At 38.7% G+C, this 22,089-nt stretch overlaps 1 protein-coding gene across 2 annotated transcripts in view; it reads left to right on the top strand.

Moving 5' to 3' along the window:
* Window positions 1-22,089, top strand: part of LRBA (LPS responsive beige-like anchor protein) — a 1,198,938-nt gene that overhangs the window by 935,634 nt on the left and 241,215 nt on the right. For both annotated transcript variants that reach the window (XM_082258080.1, XM_082258079.1), the window contains exons 41-43: window positions 7,291-7,393; window positions 11,719-11,834; window positions 11,990-12,102. In XM_082258080.1, coding sequence (XP_082114206.1) covers window positions 7,291-7,393; window positions 11,719-11,834; window positions 11,990-12,102 — 332 coding nt within the window. The remainder of the gene's footprint in view (window positions 1-7,290; window positions 7,394-11,718; window positions 11,835-11,989; window positions 12,103-22,089) is intronic.

The following is a 22,089-nucleotide window of genomic DNA, read 5'->3' as shown; positions in this document are numbered from 1 at the left end:
AGGGAGGGTATCATGCTCTGCTTCAATATGTCACAGTACATGTTGGCATTCATGGTTCCCTCAATGAACTGTAGCTCCCCAATGCCGGCAGCACTCATGCAGCCCCAGACATGACACTCCCACCACCATGCTTGACTGTAGGCAAGACACACTTGTCTTTGTACTCCTCACCCGGTTGCGGCAACACACGTTTGACACCATCTGAATCAAATAAGTTTATCTTGGTCTCATCAGACCACAGAACATGGTTCCAGTAATCCATGTCCTTCGTTTTCTGAAGACAAGCAGACTATTTGCGGGCTTTCTTGTCCATCCTCTTTAGAAGAGGTTTCTTTCTGGGACGACATCCATGCAGACCAATCTGATGCAGTGTGGGGCATATGGTCTGAGCACTGACAGGCTGACCCCTTCAACCTCTGCAGCAATGCTGGCAGCACTCATACGTCTATTTCCCAAAGACAACCTCTGGATATGACGCTGAGCATGTGCACTTAACTTCTTTAGTCAACCATGGCGAAGCCTGTTCAGAGTGGAATCTGTCCTGTTAAAACCATTATATAGTCTTGGCCACCGTGCTGCAGCTCAGTTTCAGGGTCTTTGCAATCATCTTATAGCCTAGGCCATCTATATGTAGAGCAATAATTCTTTTTTTCAGATCCTCATAGAGTTCTTTGCCATGAGGTGCCATGATATACTTCCAGTGACCAGTATGAGAGAGTGAGAGCTAGAACAGCAAATTTAAAACACCTGCTCCCTATTCACACCTGAGACCCTTTAACGCTAACGAGTCACATGAGACTGGGGAGGGAAATGGCTAATTGGGCCCAATTTGTACATTTTCACTTAGGGGGGTACTCGCTTTTGTTGCCAGCGGTTTAGACATTAATGGCTGTGTGTTAAGTTATTTTGAGGGGACACCAAATTTACACTGTTATACAAGCTGTACACTCACTACTTTACATTGTAGCAGAGTGTCATTTCTTCAGTGTTATCACCTGAAAAGATATAATGTTTACTACAAAAATGTGAGGTATGTACTTACTTTTGTGAGATACCGTATATAGAGTGGGCATAGAAAATAATCACCTTCGCAGTCCAAAATAAATTCCCACATAGTTTTTGTTTTATCCAGCTGTATTTACTCAGTGCAACTTGTAACATCCAAGTGAAAGATGTAACACCAACATCTCAGGAAAAAAAAAAAAAATTCAAAAACAGAATCACTGATTTAGAAAAAGGATCCTTTTGCTTTTCTTACAGCCCCTAGTCTGTTGGGATGTGTGTCTACTAACCTTGCACATCTAGACTTTGCAATATTTGCCCACTCTTCTTTGCAGAACTGCTCAAGGTCAGTAAAATTTGATGGTGACTGTTTATGGACTGCAGGCTTCAATTCATTCCACATATTTGCAATGGGGTTTGTCTGGGCTCTGACTAAGCCATGCAAGGACATTCACCCTTCTCGCCTTCAACCAATGTGGTAATTTTTGCTCTGTGCTTTGGGTCATTGTTATGTTGGAAGGTAAACTTTTTTTCTCATTGACAACTTTCTTACAGAGGGCAGCAGACTTTCCTCAAAGAATTTCATGGTATTTTGCCCCATCCATTTTTTTTCTATCCTGACAAGTGCTCCAGTTTCTGCTGCAGAGACCCACCCCAATAACGGGATATTACCCCCTCCACGCTTTACTGTAGAAATGGTGTTATTTGGAAGGTGAGCTGTATTGGATTTTTGCCAGACATATCGTCTGGTGTTGAGGCCAAATAATTCAATTTTAGTTCCATCTGACCATAACACTTTTTTCCATGTAAATTTTCAGAATCTTCAAGGTGCGTTTAGGTGGTCAGATGAGACTAAAATTAAATCATTTGGCCTCAACACCAAACTATATGTCTGGCGGAAATCCAATATAGCTTGCCATCCAAAAACACCAATTCTCTGCTGTTCTCTGCCAGAAAGTTGTCAATGGAATAAATGTTTACCGTCAAACATGACATATGACCCAAAGCACACCGCAAAAATTACCACAGGGAGAAAAAGGTAAATGTCCTTGCATGGCTTAATAAGAGCACAGACTTAAACCCCATTGAAAATCTGTTGAATGACTTGAAGACTGCAGTCCACAAGTGGTCACCATCAAATTTAAAGCAACTTAAGCAGTTCAGCAAAGAAGAGGGGGCAAATATTGCAAAGTCTAGATGTGAAAAATTCGTAGAGACCTATCCCAACAGACTACAGGCTGTAATTAAAGCAAAAGGTGGTCCAAGAAAATACCTAAATACCTAAAGAAATACCTAAATACCTAAAGAAAATAACCTAAAGGGGGAGGGGGGTATCCTTTTTTCAACTCCGTGATTCTGATTTTGAATTTTTAAACATTTTTTTTCATATGTTGATGTTATATCTTTCACTCTGATGTTCAAAGTTGCACAAGTAAATACCTCTGGATAAAATAAAAAATGTCTGTCTACATTTCAGGCTGAAAGGAAGAGCTCTGTACTGGGGAGGTGGGGTAGCACAGGCACTTTGTAGTGTTTTTTTTCCAGTGACACCACTGATGCAGGGGCATTTTTTTCTTGTCAGTGACACCAATGCATGGATGCGTTTTCCTTCCAGTGACACCATCAACTATGGGACAATTTTTAATTTCAGTGACCGTAAACGAGGGGATAATTTTACTTTCCAGTGACACTACTGACTCCTGGACCTTTTTTCTTTTTAGCAACACCACTGACTTATGGACATTTTTTCCTTCCAGTGACACCATCAACTCAGGAACTTTTTTTTAATTTCAGTGACACCAACCCAAGGACATTTTTTTTAATTGGCACTCCTAGCCTCTTATTTGTGCACTGATCTTAAACTTTTCAGTTTGCTGCATTGGTCCACAAACACTGGTAATATTTCATTGCATGGCACAAACATTATAAACATTTTGGCTTGCATGCTGCTACTGGGGCAGAGTTGGGCTAGGAGGGGGGTTTGTGTTGCAGTTCTCCTCTTCACCCTGGGTACAGGATGACATTGTCCCAGCACTGACATAAGATATTGTTTTTATTGTTTCTTGCTGTTTGCATGTCTATATTCCTTTATGGTTTATGATATATATAAAACTGGAAAAGTGGGCTGAAAATTATATTAATCTTAAACACGAAGCAGCTTCTTTCTGTGTAGTATTACTTAATCTAAGTATGATGCAGACACATAATTTCAAGTGTGAACATATTAAAAAAAAAAAAAAATCACATATGTAAGCAATATCAAATGACATGTGATTTTTGTGTATTAATTGCCATGACTGAAAACTACAAGTCTGTGCTTCATTGTGTCACAACTTTGGCAAAGATGACAGAGGCAGAGCCTTCTCATGCAAAATCGAACCTTCCATGAATATAAATATTTAGTGCTGTATGTGAAAACAATTTTTTTTTTTTTAAACCATAACACACTTTTATAAAATTATATTTACTGAACTGGTGATTTTCAATTATATTTACAATTTCAAATTGTATATCTAAAAGAATCAATAAATACTCCTGTCTTTCATTCATGTTACTGAGGTCATAGAAGACAGAAAGAAAACAATGATTTTAATCTATCTATGCCTGTTGTTTGGATTATATACAGCTACAATAATGGAAAATATTAGGGAATATATAAGGATGCATACAGTGCCTTGAAACAGTATACCCCTTGAAATTTTCCAAATGTCATGTTACAGCCAAAAACTTACATTTTATGGGTTATTTTATGTGATAGACAAACTCAAAGTGGAACATTTTGTATAGTGGAAGGAAAATGATAAATGGTTTTCAAAATGTTTTACAAATGAATATCTGAAAAGTGTGGCACATTTGTATTCAGTCCCCTTTATTCTGATACCCATAACTAATATCTAGTGGAACCAGTTGCCTTCAGAAGTCGTCTAATTAGTAAATATAGTCAACCTCTGTGTAATTTAATCTTAGTGTAAATACAGCTGTTCTGTAAAGCCTTCAGAGGTTTGTTAGAGAACCTTAGTGAACAAACAGCATCATGAATGCCAAGGAACACACCAGACAGGTCAGGTATAAAGTTGTGGAGAAGTTTAAAGCAGGGTTAGGTTATAAAAAAAATGATCCCACGGAGCACTGTTCAATCCATCATCTGAAAACAGAATGGGTATGGCACAACTGCACACTTACCAAGACAAGACATGGCTGTGCACTTAAAATGACAGGCAATGGTAACTCTGAAGGAGCTGCAGAGATCCACAGCTCAAGTAGGAGAATCTGTTTACAGGACGACTATTAGTCGCGCACTCCACAAATCTGGTCTTTATGGAAGAGTGGCAAGAAGAAAGCAATTGTTTAAAGAAAGCCATAAGAAGTCCAGTTTTGCAGTTTTTGAGAAGCCATGTGGGGGACACAGTAAACATGTGTAAGAAGATGCTCTGGTCAGATGAGACCAAAATTGAACTTTTTGGCCTAAAAGCAAAACGCTATGTGTGGTGGAAAACTAACGCTGTACATAACTCTGAACACACCATCCCCCCACTGGGAAACATGGTGGTGGCAGCATCATGTTGTGGGGATACTTTTCTTCAAGTATGTATAACAAATTTTCCTGCACTCAAGAGATGTGGCGGCGGTGAGTCTCTATTACTCTGGGTACATGCACAGATTTTGCTGCCCTCCTAGAGTCAGGGGAAACCCAATGGAAACACTGTAGAATAAACAAAAAAAGGCGCACCGACCTTGAGCATTACCCAAATAGAATGTTATTAAAATGAAGTAGAAAGAGAGATACTCACAAACACAAAAGTCTTAAAAGCGTATCGGACCACAAAGGACCCAAAGCTACCAGGTCACCAGGACAGTGTCCGGCACACCGGAGGACTTTCCAAATGGCTGATGTTTTTCAAGGGGATCTCTGGCATGCTGGACACTGTCCTGGTGACCTGGTTGTTTTGGGTCCTTTGTGAGCCGATAAGCTTTGAAGATTTTTGTGTTTGTGAGTATATCTCTTTTTACTTCTTTTTAATAAAACTTAATTTGGGTAATGCCCTCTTTTTGATGCTTTTCTTCAGCAGGGACAGGGAAGATGAACAGAGCCAAATACAGGACAATCTTAAAAGAAAACCTTTTTGAGTCTGCAAAAGACTTGAGATTGGGGTAGAGGTTCACCTTCCAGTAGGACAAAGACCCTAAACATACAGCCAGAACTGCAAGGCAATGGTTTAGATCAAAGCATATTCATGTGCTAGAATGTCCAGACCCATAATCAGTCAGTGGCAAGACTTGAAAATTGCTGTCCACAGACGCTCTCCATCTAACCTGACAGAGCTTGAGCTATTTTGCAAAGAAGAATGGGCAAAAATGTCACACTCCTAGATATGCAAAGCTGTTAGAAACATATCTAAAAAGACTTGCAGCTGTAATTGCAGTGAAAGGTAGTTCTACAAAGTTTTGACTCAGGGAGGCTGAATACAAATGCATGCCACACTTTTCAGACATTTATTTGTAAAAAATTTGAAAACCATAAACCTTTTTTTCTTTCCACTTCACAATTGGGTGCCACTTTGTGTTGTTCATCACATAAAATCCCAATAAAGTACATTTTCGCTTTTGGTTTGTAACATAACAAAATGTGGAATATTTCAAGGGGTTTGAATACTTTTTCAAGGCACTGTACCTTTTAAAAAAATACCACCTTGGGTGCTACTGACAAATATTTCTGAAAAAAGTGTTAAAGCACTGTTTTTCAAAAAAACATAAAGGTGCATAATAGGATTTCTTAATCCCGGGGAATCCTTTTTATGAAAGTAGCTTATTTCTATGGCATTTTGTTTTCCTACCTAATTGAGTTTAAGCAACCAGACACCCAGAAAGTGCAAGTAACGATCTGCACTTTGTATTCTATGCATTTTACCTGCATCTTTTTTGCTTCTTTTTTATTTTATTTTATTTTTTTAGTAAAAATTTGTCTTTGAAACGCTATTGATGGATTTAAATGAATTTAGCACCTCACTTTCACTTTCTTCCAACCCTTTTGCTTTTATATTGGTTATACAAATTGAAGCTGCTTAGAGCAGAGTTCCGAACAGCTTCACATGTGCCATCTACAATTGCAGGAAATTGGGGAGCATAGCTATTCCATAAAGTGGACTTTGCAAGTGACATTTTATGAAGTTCTGTTGGATTACGTCACATCAGGTGTTGGGAAAAAAATAAAGTCCTGCCTGCTGTCCTTTTTTCCGGCACATACTCTGGTGGTGTGAACTGACCTGAGAAAGGAACCATGCTTTTTTCGCATGGTCTTGCATTGGAATTACACTGGGCAAAGCTGTTCAGCAAACTCCCAATACACCTATTGTGAAAAGGACCCTTAAAGTTTCAATGTGATTACTGCAACAGTAAGCAGAGAAAGGGAAAGGAGGTTACACAGCACAGGCATCAGGAAGTACATTCCCACTACTGTCCTGCTGATATTGTTGGATGATGAACTTTTATGCTGATCTGCCACACTTCTCCTGCTGTGCCATGTACCCAATGATTTTCTTGGGGGTTAGCTGTACTTTGCCATAGACTTCAATTATGTCCCGTGTGTTTCGGTGCGCTTTTATAAAGCGCCCAAAGCACCTTGATGCAGGGGTTTCGGTGCGCTTTCAGAAAGCCGAACAAAAAACTGACATAATAGAAGTCTATGGCAAAGCGCAGTTAAAGGTCTGAAAACCATAGGTACTTGTGCTGCACCACCGCTGCAGGAGAAGTACACTGGATCAGTGTAAAAGGGGCCTTACTGATTTTAGCAGAATTGCAATGTTTACTTGATATCACTTACTGGTTAAATGCACTTGTTCCCTGAAATTGCACTGTAAAACATAAGCGGCAGGAAAGATCTTGGAATGGTTAAAATGTGAGTGTGAAAAATTTGTTGGTTTTTAATATATTCTTTTCTAGACCGGGGTATGGGTCTTGTATAGTAAAATTTATGTTTATGAAAAACATTATTTAGCAATAGTTAGGATTAAAGGTGCGCTATTTTCTCCACATGTCACTTAAGTTGTTTTTTTCCTAGAGACATACAGTATTGATTTGTGCCATTTCTACTATTTTTTTTAATCAAGTTTTCATGAATCGTAATTCTTAAGCCCTATAATTAATGTTCAAAAAATTTAAAAAAGCTTTGTTTTTGAATCTTAAGACATTGAAACCTTTTCATTTTCAAACTTGGTGAAATAAAAAATCTTAATGTATGCAAACATCAATAAAACGTTTTTTTTCTGTCTTCTTGTTTCTTATGTACAGTTGCAGTCATGTTCAACTTTCCGGACCAATCTACAGTGAAAAAAGTGGTTCACTGCCTCCCCAGAGTTGGAATTGGCACGAATTTTGGGCTACCTCAAACCAGGTGACAAATGGGGGATCTATGTAGGGCTACCGTACTCTGTAATACAGTGGCACACACAAATAATTTATTGTGACAAAAGTAAACTTTATTATTTATCTTTTGTATTGATGTTATAATTGAGTTTTGAAGGTGTGCTCTACATTAAAGTGGTTATAAACACAAAAGCAAAAATATAAAATATTGCAGCTTACCAATGATGTGATGGTTGCTTTAGTTTTCTTTTTTGGCTTGCTTTCTTATTGTCACTTGTTAATCATGCCAGTAAGTCTGTTGTTAGTTGCAGATGTAGCAGTTAGCGGGTTGGGACAAACCATTTATTATTGACAGGGGTGCCTACAAAGATCAGCTTTTATTTATTTAACATTTTTTTCCCGAAAAAACGAAACTTGCTGTAACTGCTTAAAAAGCATTAGCTAGGATTTGGCTTCAATTTTTTAGTGTATCCAAATCTGCTAGTCCATCTAACACCACCTTCCCCTAGATTGACAATGTTTCTGTCTAAAGGCACTCCCTGTGCACATACATCCAGTGTAAGCACTTTAATACAGGAGGAGGTGTGATACTGGCCAGATAACCAGGGGAAAATACGGTGAGGGGGAAAAAGCCTAAATAAGAAAACTAATGCAGCCACCACATCTAATGATTGGTAAGCTGAAATATATTTTTTGTTTTGGGTTTAATACAGCTTTAAATTTTGTTGCTTCTGCTGATTTTTTTTTCTTTTTATTATATTTTATAAAAGTGAAGTTAAATAAGAGTATAAAATATAAACAGTGCTGGGTTTTAAATGAGAATACGCAACCCATGAATTATGCATATACACGTTATAAATATTTATGAAGGAAAGTGCACAAGCAATAACCATTAAAAAGCTGTACCACATTCACCGAGACATGATTTATGGTGTTAGGAAATGTGTGTATTTTGCCATAAGCTTTCTTATTCACTGTTTTTCTATTTCGGTTTCAGAAGTGCAGTTTCTCTTCTGCTGTTAGGCTGAAGAGATGATAACTTTGCTAACTGTTTTTACACAGAATCTGCCTCTGTGGTGCATCAGATTAGTCCTGGAGGCCCATTGAAATTGAGGACTGTTAGCAGATTATCATAGGCAATCATGCTTCAGTTTGTTACACCCGTTGACGTTTTGTGTTTTATTGTCTTTGAACAATTAATCACAGTGAATTTCATTTTGATATTTATTTTTGCACTGGTCAGCAGTAATATACTCTTTTTTAATGTCGGAGTGAAAACCAATCTCTACAAAGTAAATTCAAGTGGAACGAAACCCTCCTGTCCTTTACAGCCAAGGACAGTGCCATGTTAGCCTCTATTTACAGTGAGGAAAAAAAGTATTTAATCCCCTGATGATTTCGTTTTCCCACTGGCAAAGAAATGATCAGTCTATAATTGTAATGGTAGGTTTATTTTAACAGTGAGAGACAGAATAACAACACAAAATCTAGAAAAACACATTTCAAAAAAATTATAAATTGATTTGCGTTTTAATGAGTGAAATAAGTATTTGATCACCTATGAATCAGCAAGATTTCTGGCTCCCAGGTGTCTTTTACACAGTTTATGAGCTGAGATTAGGAACACTCTCCTAAAGGGAGTGCTCCTAATCTCAGCTTGTTACCTGTATAAAGACACCTGTCCACGGAAGCAATCAATCAGATTCCTATCTCTCCACCGTGGCCAAGGCCAAAGAGCTGTCCAAGGATTTTAGGGACAAGATTGAAGACCTACACAAAGCTGGAATGGGCTATAAGACCATCGCCAAGCATCTTGGTGAAAGGTTGACAACAGTTGGTGCGATTATTCTCAAATGGAAGAAACACAAAATACCTGTCAGTGACAGTTCTCACCAGAGGCATGCTGATAAATTGGTGGAATTCCACTTTAAAGTGTTTGCTATACAAAAACTGTTGCGTTGCGTAGAAATCTCGGTATTAAAAAAATAATCCGCTAAATAAATCATTAATCCTATCAAGCCTGTTAAATTATCACCAGTACCAAAATAACACCTGTAAAAAAAAAATAGACCACAGAGCGCATCCACACTGAATAGAGTTGTGTTTCTCCTCTCCACTGCAGCGGTATCACAGCCACCAAGAAAAACAGACGGCAACATTCATAGTGTTCGACCACTACATTTATTGAGCAAACACATAATCACATAATGATCAGGGGAATGCGAATATCAATACAGATAACCAGCGCAATGTTACCCGCTCCAGCACCCACTATAATGTCCGCACATGCTCCGCCCCACCGGTGGAGTGGATAAGAGACACATAACTGCTGTACACTACTTTTCATTTTCTTTCACATTTTCCTTTTTTATTGTTTATGTATGTAGATTCACAGTGTGGTTTAATTTGAGCATTTTCTTTCTTCTTTTTTTAAAATAACCTTAAAGTAATTGCAATTAAAAAAAAAAAAACAGGCTGCTTATACCAAACTAAAGTCCTTATTACCTCTGCTCCAAAACTCCAACAACACAAAATCCCATATCCATGTTTTCTCCCATACTTCTTCCAGGTGCTGGTCATCGGCCATCAAAATTGGCTGGCGCAGAAGGATGCATCTCCTGTGCGTGGCCAGGAGTTCAGTCATCCCGACACAAGCACCATACAAGGAATTCAAACTGAGCTGTTTATGTGCATCTCAGAGTACATTTTAGAGGAGACTATGAGCGGGCATGTAAGTTTATTTTATTGCAAAGCAGTCATTCCATGACTCTTCTGCAATAAAAAGTCTGCCTGCTAGAAATTTTTTTTAAAATTTAGACTTTAGTTCCATTTTTAAATACACACTTCTATTTAATTTGATCCACACAAATCATTACTAGTGCAGCGTGTGATTAGTTAGTGAAGGAACAGCACAGTGATAAGACACCCTTTTGACCTACTGTCTGAATTTTCCTTGCCAGCTCATTAGCACCTCAACACAACTGATTGGCCCTTACTGTTGCTCCTCCCTCTACCACTCTAATTACTGATGTGCAGGAGATTACAAGAGGCTCATGCCTAATCATATTCAGATGCTAACTAGTTGATTTTATATATACATTTAGTTTTTTTAGTGCACATATTACTACAATTATATATACACCGTATTTTCCGGCGTATAAGACGACTGGGCGTATAAGACGACCCCCCTAATTTTCAAGTTAAAACATAGGTTTTGGGCTATACTCGCTATATAAGACTACCCCCCTTCCGAAGCAAGGCGACACCATTGAAAAACATCAGATTTCTCATAGCTCTCCAAGGTACCCCAAGTACTGTAATACATGTAATCTCTCATAATATCGCCAAGGTACCCTAAGTATAAGTATTACCAGTTGATGTAATCTCAAGACGTTGGCTGTGTGGGAATCCTGTACCGGTATACCGTACGTACCGTAGCTTTGGCTACATACTGTATACCGCACTGAGCCAATCACAGTGAGCGATTTATTCTATTTTTGAATGCAAAGCCTGCTCTGATTGGCAGAGTCAGAGAGGCGGGCTGATGTTACTCTGCCAATCCGAGCAGGCTTTGCATTCAATTATTATTATTATAATACAGGATTTATATAGCGCCAACAGTTTGCGCAGCGCTTTACAATGTGAATTCAATAATAGAATACATCGCTCTCCCTGATTGGCTCGGTAGCGCGGTACACTGTATGTAGCCGAAGCTACTGTACATACGGTATACCGGTACAGGATTCCCACACAGCTAGTGTCTTGAGAGATTACATCTACCGGTAATACTTATACTTGGGTTACCTTGGAGATATTATACTCGGCGTATAAGACGACCCCCCATTTTTGGGGGATTTTTTTGAGGTTCAAAAGTAGTCTTATACGCCAGAAAATACAGTAATTTTTTTTTTCCATCTTCATGTAAAATAAGGTGGTTTATAGTTACCTCTCTTGAACTGATATCCAAAACTTCCCATGTGTCTGGTAGTTTGCCCCCCAAGTAGGCCCTGTGACTCCTCCCACCAACACCTAGGTCACTGCTGTGACCTGACCTTTTTTTACAGGCTGTTTTTGTTTAATAGTAACAGTCTATTTAAGCAGACTATAATGATTTTTTTTTTTTTTAAACCAAGGATTACAGAGATTTATTACTTACCCTGTCCGGCTTAGACACTGTAAAATAAGGTTAATAGATCTGTCTTTCACTGTTCTCTGTGTGCGATGTATTGAATTGTATCTAAACGAAGCTTTGCTTATGTTTTCCTCAATTTGAAGGAATTAACATATGTAGTCAACACTGTTTTGTTTCTATTTTTTAACTGGAGATTTGTATGTCTCTTTTCTTCTTGGCAGGCGCATCTCTCTAGCTACTGCTCGGCAGATATTTAAAGCATCAAATATGACTCAGCGTTGGCAGCACAGAGAAATTTCAAACTTTGAATACTTGATGTTTCTCAACACAATAGCTGGTAATCTGGCAGCTGTATTATCTTTAACATGTTTTCATATCTTTTTATATATTTTTCATGTGTAACCTGATCTATAGAAATGCATTTCTGGTCAGTGGTATTGAATTCTGTACCCCACACAAATCCACACAAATCTAAATGTTCTGTCTTTACAGGACGGACCTGCAATGACCTAAATCAGTATCCAGTATTTCCTTGGGTCATCACAAACTATGAATCAGAAGAGCTGGACCTTACTCTTCCAAGCAATTTTAGAGACTTGTCCAAGGTGCGTGCCTTCTACAATGTGTGTGTCCTCCCAAGAGTTATGCTGTATTAATTTAAACTTGTTTCCAGATTTTTTTAAACTCTTTATAATGACGGTCTTGGTACTAATGGGTGTGGTGCTAAGCTAATGTAATGCCCATATTTAAAATGGTATCAAAATCCTTACAACTACAGGCCTTTAGGTTTAACTTTTATAGTCGAGAAAATGCTTAAGAGTTTGATAAAGGACCACATGGAAGAATTTTTTCTAGAATACAATGATAGAAGGGATAGCATGAATTCATTAAAGACTAAAGTTGTCAAACATGTATGCAGGGGTTAGGGTACGCAATTATAAGGAAGCATAAAGACCTAGTTGTGTTATGAAATCTTGTATTGGGTGATTGGCTTAACAAAGTTAGTTGTGGTCGCAATTGCAGCCACTAGAATTCAGTTATCACACAGCAGATATTAAGGCAATGCAGTTACACAGGGGTTCAGCAGTAGACTACTCAGCAGTGGCACAGTATGGTATCAGCATTTCACGCAGTATGGCAGTAAGGCATTGGTACAGGCAAGACTTGCTTTACCCAAAGTCTGCTTCTTCTAGAAGTATTGTTGGCTGTATGATAAAGTTGCAGTACCTCTGTCCTTTTAGGTGAGTCTCCCAGAGGCTGCTCCAGTAATGGGAATGCTGACTGAGCAGCAGCGATATCCCTGCACTATCTCTCCTCGTACAGGAACCTCTCCCTGCACTATTGCTCTACCTAACAAACTGGGTCTCTGTCCCCCACCCATCCACTGACTCCAGGAGTGCCTAAATGGCCTGGGGACCTTTATTTAAAAGGGTTGTCGCACCCAAGATGACTGCCGAAGGTCACCAGAGGTTGTAGCATGCAGTTAGACAGCTGTTCCCTCTGAGACACCTACAGAGTCTGCAAAGGAACCGATTAAAGACTGTATTCAGAGAGTAGTGATTTAATGATTCATACTCTCTATGATCAAAGGTTGCTAGCAGTATACTCCAAAGTTCAGGGTCTTGACCCTTATTAGATGTTCTGTTAGAACATAGTGTTAATAATAGCATGCAATACCAGGCTGCAGTTTTTGAGCAAGCAAAATACTTTCTTGCATTAGAGCGAAGCATAATCATGCTTTCATACAAAGCATTAGTAAGACCTCATCTTCAACATGCATTTCAGTTTGGGGAACTGGTTCACAAAAGGATGTTCAGAAACTGGAGAGAGTGAAGAGAAGGCAACTAAACTAATGCCTGGTACACAAGATCAGAAAATCGAATGAAAAATAACACTTTCAAAGCAATTGTGCAATAATCTGATGGTTGGTATGCAGCTTTCAAGAGCAGGTCACAACAGTTTATCCAAAATTATCCGAAGGGACAAACAAACAAAATGTAATCGTACAATATCAGATCATATGATTTTCAGTTATTCAGTACAGTATGCATCCGAAAAAACTGGAATAGCAAGACCACAAATGCATGGAAACTAAAGCATACACTACAAAACAACACATTATATCACTTCCCAAGTTGTAGTCTGCTGAGAATTTTCGCAAGTTTAGTAACCTCTTCATTTTCGATGTGAGACTAACATGCAAAAAGAAAAAAGGACGCTCATTCGTTCGATATTCTCATTGTGTATATGAGGCTTTATACAAGGCATGGACAGGCTCAGCTATGAGGAAAGATTAATAGCAGCAGGGTGCAGCACCAATAATAACAATGATCAGTCCTGTGAAAGAATGTCCATAAATCACAATGGATGTATCAAAAAGAGTCCCCACACCAAATGCCGGGATTTCTAGAGACGCACATCATCACTGTGAGGGAGGAGGGGGTCCTGCTTACCAGATTGTATTGACCCTCAAATTATAGAGAAGTTAACACAAATATGTAGAAGACCAGTATAATCGATCAATGGCTGGACCAGATATCCACCATGTCCTCTGTGTTACAACTATGGTTCACTAGCACCTCCTCTCCAAATCCTTGTTACAATCACAGCCGGGAAGCAAACGAGCAGGGCCAACAACCACACCTCAGGGATATAAAAGCACTGACATGGTGTAGTAGTTCGAAAATGGACAGTCTGGTAAAAGCTCTCTTAGAAGTGCTTTTATACGTTCCTTGAGGTCACCTAAAGCTTTCCCTGTTAAATTCTTCAGCATGGTATAAGTATCATAGATCTGCCAGAGCACTAAACAGTGGTTGTCCAGTTCTAGGTTAGACACCACTGGGACTTCATAATCATTAAAAAAAGTCTCATGTGAAGTTCTTTAAGCATGGTCCAAAGTCCTTTAAAGCACTTTCAAATTTACAAGAAGAGGAAGATTTTTCACCGGTTACCAGCAACAGCACAAAATATAAAACCACCTTGTCCGCGGGAGGTTTAAAATCTTGTCAAGTTTTTTGAATGTTTAAAACTGAATTTTAGATTCCATCACTTCCTGTATATAATTTCAGCATTCAGTTCACTTTAGGTCATCTCCCAGCATCTTTCACTTTCGTATGACATCACAGAAAAGGGTGTGATAGGGTCTGTTCACCACTCTGAACCACACCACCTTCATTACAATACTAATTTCCACCCAATATACAATCTGATTGTACAATCTCCTTTAGATCCCCTGTCAGCTATGTAGTACAAGGGCATGTCTGATTTGATACAAATTGATTGTTCAGGTATGTCATCCTATTCCATAGATCTGGTAAATCTAAAGGAAATTGTACAGAGATAGTACAATCAGATTGACTAGTTCATGGCCATATTTCTTCAAGTACATTGGAGGGAGTGGACGGAGACACTCAGCTGTCAGGCCTGAGGAAAGATTAGCTGAACTGAATTTATTCTCCCTTGAGAAGAGATGATTAAGGGCAGAGATGATCAACATGTATAAATCTATAAATGGTCCATATAGTGCAAAATTATTCATTACAAAGAACAAGGGAAAACTCTTTGCATCTGAAGTTGATTCAGTTGGCTCAGTTGATTAAACAATTTGCATGCATTCCTAAATGTAAAGAATATAACTGGCGATTAGGATTTATAAGTATTAACACCACAGTTTGTTGATCCAGGGAGTGTAAGATTATTTTTTTCCCCCTCTTGGATCAACTGTGGGTATAGGGTCCTGTGCATGGAGGTTTCCAGTTTATTTATTACATTTTTATCTTTTGTTGGATTAAAAAAAATATATATATATATATATAGATATATGCCCTATATTGTCAAACATATTGGGACACCTGCCTTTACACGCACATGAACTTTAATGGCATCCCAGTCTTAGTCTGTAGAGTTCAATATTGAGTTGATCCACCCTTTGCAGCTATAACAGCTTAAATTCTTCTGGGAAGGCTGTCCACAAGGTTTAGGAGTGTGTCTATGGGAATGTTTGACCATTCTCCCAGAAGCGCATTTGTGGGGTCATACACTGATATTGTTCAGGAATGCCTAGCTTGCAGTCTCCACTCTAATTCATCCCAAAGTGTTCTGTCAGTTTGAGGTCAGGATTCCCTGCAAGCCAGTCAAGTTCCTCCACCCCAAACTCACTCATCCATGTCTTTATGGACCTTGCTTTGTGCACCGCTGCGCAGTCATGTTGAAACAGGCAGGGCCATCCCCAAACTGTTCCCACAAATTTAGGAGCATGATATTGTCCAAAATGTCTTGGTATGCTGACGCCTTAAGAGTTCCCTTCACTGAAAAACAACCCCACACCATAATCCCCCCCTCCCCCTAATGATTTCGCCCAGTGCATAAAGCAAGGTCCATAAAGACATGAATAAGCGAGTTTTGGGTGGAGGAACTTTTTTTTTTTGTCTAACAAAATACGAACATTAAATAGACTGGAAACCTCCATGCACAGGACCCTATACCCACAGTTGATCCAAGAGTGGGAAAAAATAATCTTCTATTTCCTCGATCTACAATCTGTGGTGTTAATACTTATCTTATCTGCAAAGGGTGGGCCTACTCAATATTGAACCCTACGGACTAAGACTGGGATGCCATTAAAGTTTATGTGCATGTAAAGGCAGGCATCCCAATACTTTTGACAGTAGTGTGTGTGTGTGTGTGTGTGTGTGTGTGTGTGTGTGTGTGTGTGTGTGTGTATATATCTATATACACACAGGTGCATCTCAAAAAATCAGATCATCAAGTTAATTTATTACAAAAAGTCAGTTCAAAAACTGAAACTCATATATTTTATTTAGATTTATTACACACAGAGTGATATATTTTAAGAATTTTTCTTATTGCTTACAGCTAGTGAAAACCAAATATCCAGTATCTCAGAAAATTAGAATATTACATAAGACCCAAAAAAAAAAAAGGATTTTTGATACAGAAATGTTGACTTACTGAAAAGTATGTACAGTATAGTAAGCAACTCAATACTTGGTCGGAGATCCTTTTGCATGAATTACTGCATCAATGCGCCGTGGCATGGAGGCGATCATCCTGTGGCACTGCTGAGGTGTTATGGAAGCCCAGGCTGCTTGGATAGCGACCTTCAGCTCATCTGCATTGTTGGGTCTGGTGTGTCTCATCTTCCTCCTGACAATACCCCACCGCTTCTCTATAGGGTTTTGGTCAGGCGAGTTTGCTTGCCAATCAAGCACAGTGATACCATGATCATTAAACCAGGTATTGGTACTTTTGGCAGTGTGGGCAGGTGCCAAGTCCTGATGTAAATTGAAATTGGCTTCTCCATAAAGCTGGTTAGCAGAGGGAAGCACAAAGTGCTCTAGAATTTCCTGGTAGCAGGGTGCGCTCTGAATTTAACCTTAATAAAACACAGTGGACCAACACCAGATGACATGGCTCCCCAAACCATCACAGACTGTGGAAAAGTTTGCATTTCCTTTGGGAATCAAGGTCCCAGAGTCTGAAGGAAGAGTGGAGAGGCACAGAATCCAAGTGGCATGAGGTCCGGTGTGATGTTTCCAAGGCAATGATGATTTTTGGAGCCATGTCATCTGCTGCTGTTGGTCCACTGTGTTTTATCAATTTCAAAGTCAGCGCAGCCCTCTACCAGGAAATTCTAAAGCACTTCATGCTTCTCTCTGCTGAATCAGCTTTATGGAGATGCTAATTTAATTTTCCAGGAGGACTTTGCACCTACAACACTGACAAAAGTACCAATACCTGGTTTAATCATGGTTTTACTGTGCTTGATAGGCCAGCAAACTCATCTGACCTAAACCCCATAGAGAATCTGTGGGGCATTGTCAAGAGAAAGATGAGCTAGACCGAACAATGCAGATAAGCTGAAAGTGGCTATCAGGGCAACCTGGGCTTCCCTAACACCTCAGCAGTGCCACAGACTAATCGCCTCCATGGCATGCTGCATTGATGCAGTAATTCATGCAAAAGGAGCCCAGACCAAGTATTGAGTGCATATTATAATGTACATGGACATACTTTTAAGCAAGCCAGCATTTCTGTATTAAAAAATCTTTTTTTTTATTTTTTATTGTGTAATATGTAATATTTTGATTTTCTGAGATACTGAATTTTGGGTTTTCACTAGCTGTAAGGCATAATCATCAAAATGTCTCCATGTACTGTAGTTAACAATGAATGTGCCTTGCAGACTTCCATGTGCAGCCTGATTAATCCTTATAATGTGAAATGTCTCAGAGCGAACAAATTGGCATAATTTCTATTAATTGAAGTGTCGAGAGCTACATGAGAAAAAAATATTCTGAATGGCCCCAGTTCTTTACAGAGTAGTTTTAACATGTTAACTTTTTTATTTTTTAATGAATAAGCCAACAAATTATTCAGTCTTTTAAAATGTCCCTGTTATTGTAAATAATACATGCAATTAGCTCTTTGGTTCTATAGGATACCAAATATACATGCTAGTATATGCACATTTTCCTTATTTATGGAAACAAGCTGCTTGTGTTTTTCATATAGTTTAGTTTCATCATTGTTTCTTGCTACACCATATATAATATGTCACTTTCATTCCATGTAACAGCCTAAATAGTGCCATTTTTTGGCCTACTTTTAAGTCCACAGAATCCATGAGGCATTATGGACATGAACGAAGTACACACTCACGGTCTTTACTGTACTCTTTACTGAGCATAATCCGCTTGCTGCACATCTGGATTTAGTGTTCTTCAGAGGAAAATCACAAGTCCAGTAAATGCATACAACTTATGGTATAACCTGGCAAATCATACAGCTACTGTACCCAAGTTGTCTATTGACATTCTCATTTTAGAAAGAACAAATATTTATTATTAGTTTGTCCATTATTTCCATTGAGTGCCCGTGGTACTGCTTTATGTGCTTCTCTTTGCATACATTTGCCAGAGATCTGATACTCTGTAAATGAGTTTTGAGGATAAATTCCCAATTTACTTTTGCATCCACTGACTCAGTAGGCAAATGCACACCGATTGTCCTGCTTGTTATATACAGTATATGTTCCTTTATTAGAACAAGTAGATTTAGAAGACTGTAGGGAGACAGGACCAGACAACACTGAGTGTGGTTTAACTGCTGGAAATGGGTTTGATGTCTATAGAAGCTTAAAGTGATATTAAACCCTCAGTGTTTAGGCACTTTCAGCAGCTGATTTATTTAGTATCAGCTTCTTTATTTTTTATTATTTGCCTATGTTCCTATTTAAAGTGGTTGTAAACTTCAGACATATGAACAAAGACAAATGAACACCAATCGTCTGTGTCCAATCACAGCTGGTCACATGTAAGTGCCGAGGCACTGTTTATCGGCTCTCCTCGACTAACACTGACAGAGTGTGTAGCGAGGAGAGACAATCAGTAGCATCTTCTCGAAGGGATGACCAGTACTGGTAATCAGGGCACTGATCGCAGTAAATCCCCAGCAGTGCCCATCAGTGACACCAATCAGTGACTATCAGTGACCATATGTGATGCCAGTCAGTGCTGCCCATCAGTGCCACCTATCCATGCCTATTAGTGCTGCATAGAAGTGCCTCCTCATCAGTGCCTATCAGTGCCGCCTCATCAGCGCACATCAGTGAAGGAGAAAAACAACTTATTTACAAAATTTGAGGACAGATTTTTTTTTCAAAATTTTTGATCCTTTTTTTTAGTTAAAAATAAACTCAGCAGTGATTAAATACCACCAAAAGAAAGCTCTTATTTGTGTGAAAAAAATGATAAAAATTGAATTTGGGTACAATGTTAATGACTGCGCAATTGTCATTCAAAGTGCGACAGCGCTGAAAGTTAAAAATTGGCCTAGGCAGAAAGGGGGTGAAAGTGCCCAAGGGGGAAGTGGTTAATTAAAAAAAAAAAAATGGAGCATAGAAAAATTGGCCCAGAGTGGAGCTGTTGTTCTTAGCATCATGTTTATTTTTATGCTTTAACAAGAAAAAGGTACAACTCATTGTTTGCTGTGGACAACTACTCTGCTTTTCTTTCAGGATTCTTCACATTTTGCATACATTAATCCTAGAGTGTTTAAGGGGAAAAAAATTCAAGGGGTTTTAGTCCACCTCAAGCAATCAAATTCTCTGTCGTAGTTTTCCATACTGTAAGGCTCGGTTCATACTAGGGCAACCTGTTAGGTGACTTAGTCCCCTGATAAGTCGCTTCCCATTCAGTGCAATAGAGCTATTCTAATTGGAGAGATTCAAGTCGCTCTGACTTGAAAAAAGGTTCCTGCACTACTTGGGACGACTTGCATTGACTTCTGTTAAAGAAGTCCTTTGCAAAGCGTGATGAAGTTGCGCTGTGTGGCGTGGCTTCAGGCAACTTTGAAGCCGCGTTAGTGTGAACCAAGGGGACGGGTAGTATTGGATGAATTATATTAGAAAAAGCAAATGGTGCTTAGTTGCAGTGAGAAAGATCTTTATTGGACACTTAGCCAATTATCACACATTGTTACCAATGATCATAAAACGCCTTTTATTTGTACCATCAGTTATGAGTTGTACTCCTATTTGAAAGCTTTTTTTTCTTTACAAACGTTTTCCTTTAAGAACTACAGAGACCCTCATGCATCTGTGGCATGTAAGGATGATAATGTGATACTTTCTCTGTTGTATGATTTTTACTTCGGCTCCTTGAAATGGATGCACATTTTGCCTTTCCATGTATTTATGCACTCCTAAATTATGGATGACACCAAAACTGCAGGATGCTGGGGGCAGAGGAATGAGACGACTTGCAAGAGCTGTCTGTCTGGTATACAGACAAAGGTTAGATAAGAGACAGACCTGTATCCAGTGACTAAAATGGAGACAGATTACTGTACAATGACTTTACACAGAAAGAAGAGGGTTTAAACTGAATAAGACTAAAAGAGGAGAACCCATACATGGAAAGGGCTTGGGGGCCCTCTACATGCAGCTCCTTCAGAGCCTTTCTAGCGCACACACGTACCTATTGAGATTCAGCAGTGTTGGAAAACTAACAGTAGGTGCTAAAATAGATCCATTGTGATCATAGGGCTCTGCACAAGTTTTTCGACATTTGTGAAACTGTGTTGGTAAGGGATAGTTAGATAAAGGAATAATGTGCAAGGCTACACCTATGAACAATAAATGCGGAATAAGACCATTGTTTGTGATATGTAAATACCTACTGTTTGAAAGGATAGTTCACTTTTGTTAATAAAAAAAAAAAAAATATATATATATATATATATATATATATATATATATATATATATATATATATATATATATATATGTATATTTTGTATATCTCCAGCCAGCCATGATTTTAAACAACCCAAAAATTAAAATGTTTATTTCTTGCATGTATGCAAAACTTTTTTTTATAGTTGGGAACATCTAATAATTAAGTTTTTATTGATGTCCAGGACCCTATTAGATATTGTTTTTTTTCCTGTTCCTGCGACACCAAGAAAACAAATGAGGGGAGCATTTGTCAGTGAGCCATGTAGACACATCCAGCAATAATACCTGAATAGAGGTTCAACTCTTCCTGTCTTAATTAAAAAGAAAAAGTTTTTTGCTGCAGACTTTGTCCCCACTTTGTCTCTTATTTCCAGACTAAATATGAAGGAAGATCTCCCAAATGGGCACATGGACCTCAATAATGAGAGTTTCACACTCTGTCAGGAACATTTAAAAAAAAACTTATGTTTAGGGAGTAAATATAGGATTTTATGGATTAAAAAAAAAAAAACATACAATAGAAACACATCTTAAATCTTATTACATTGCAAAAGGTTTGTGCAATAATTATTATCTATAGTTCTAAATGTAAGAAAGCCTTTAAAGGTTGTAGTAATTATTTTTGTTTTGTTTTGAATGTATATAGTAAGAATAAATACAATGATCTGAAATAGTGGTAAGTGCTATATATTCGCTCAAACCAGTGCTCCACCCAAAAGGGCAAGTTCCGCCTTAAGCACTCCTACCCCCATCCCCTGCCACATTTGTCATGCAATATTTTTTTTGGTGGGGGGGGGGGGGGAGTGGGCAATTAACCTTTAACCGCTTGCCGACCAACCACAGTAATATTACTGCGGCAGAGCAGCTCAGCTGCATCCAGTCACGTAGTACTTCGTGACTGGAGTGCATGTGGTTTAGACACTTCGAGAGGCGTGCCTTTGGAGGAGAGGCAGTGATTGCCGCCTTCCTCCCGCAATCGTTCGGGAAACGGAGAGAAGACCCGCCTGCTTATGTAAACAAAGCAGGCGGATCTTCTGTCCGTTAAAGTAACGCAGTGCTGAATCGCAAAATAGGGCCTGGTCAAGAAGGGGGTAAAACCTTCTGGGACTGAAGTAGTTAATGTGCTATATATTATGTCCAGGTTTGCAGCCAAAATGGAATAACACTTACTTTATATATGCTACAGGTCACCATACATATAGACTAACTTGAAAAAATATTTAAAAATTTAAAAATTGCAGCTTTCCTTTTTAGATGCTCTATTCTGGACCATCAGCAAGGATAAATACAAGGTAGTTATCTTGTTTGTGAAGGGACTGAATGGACAGCTGTG

This window comes from Pelophylax lessonae, assembly GCF_965119305.1.
Source record: "Pelophylax lessonae genome assembly, chromosome: 1".
Classification (NCBI taxonomy): Eukaryota; Metazoa; Chordata; class Amphibia; order Anura; family Ranidae; genus Pelophylax; species Pelophylax lessonae.
The sequence above is the reverse complement of the archived record's forward strand: the minus strand, read 5'-3'. Positions and strand labels throughout refer to the sequence as shown.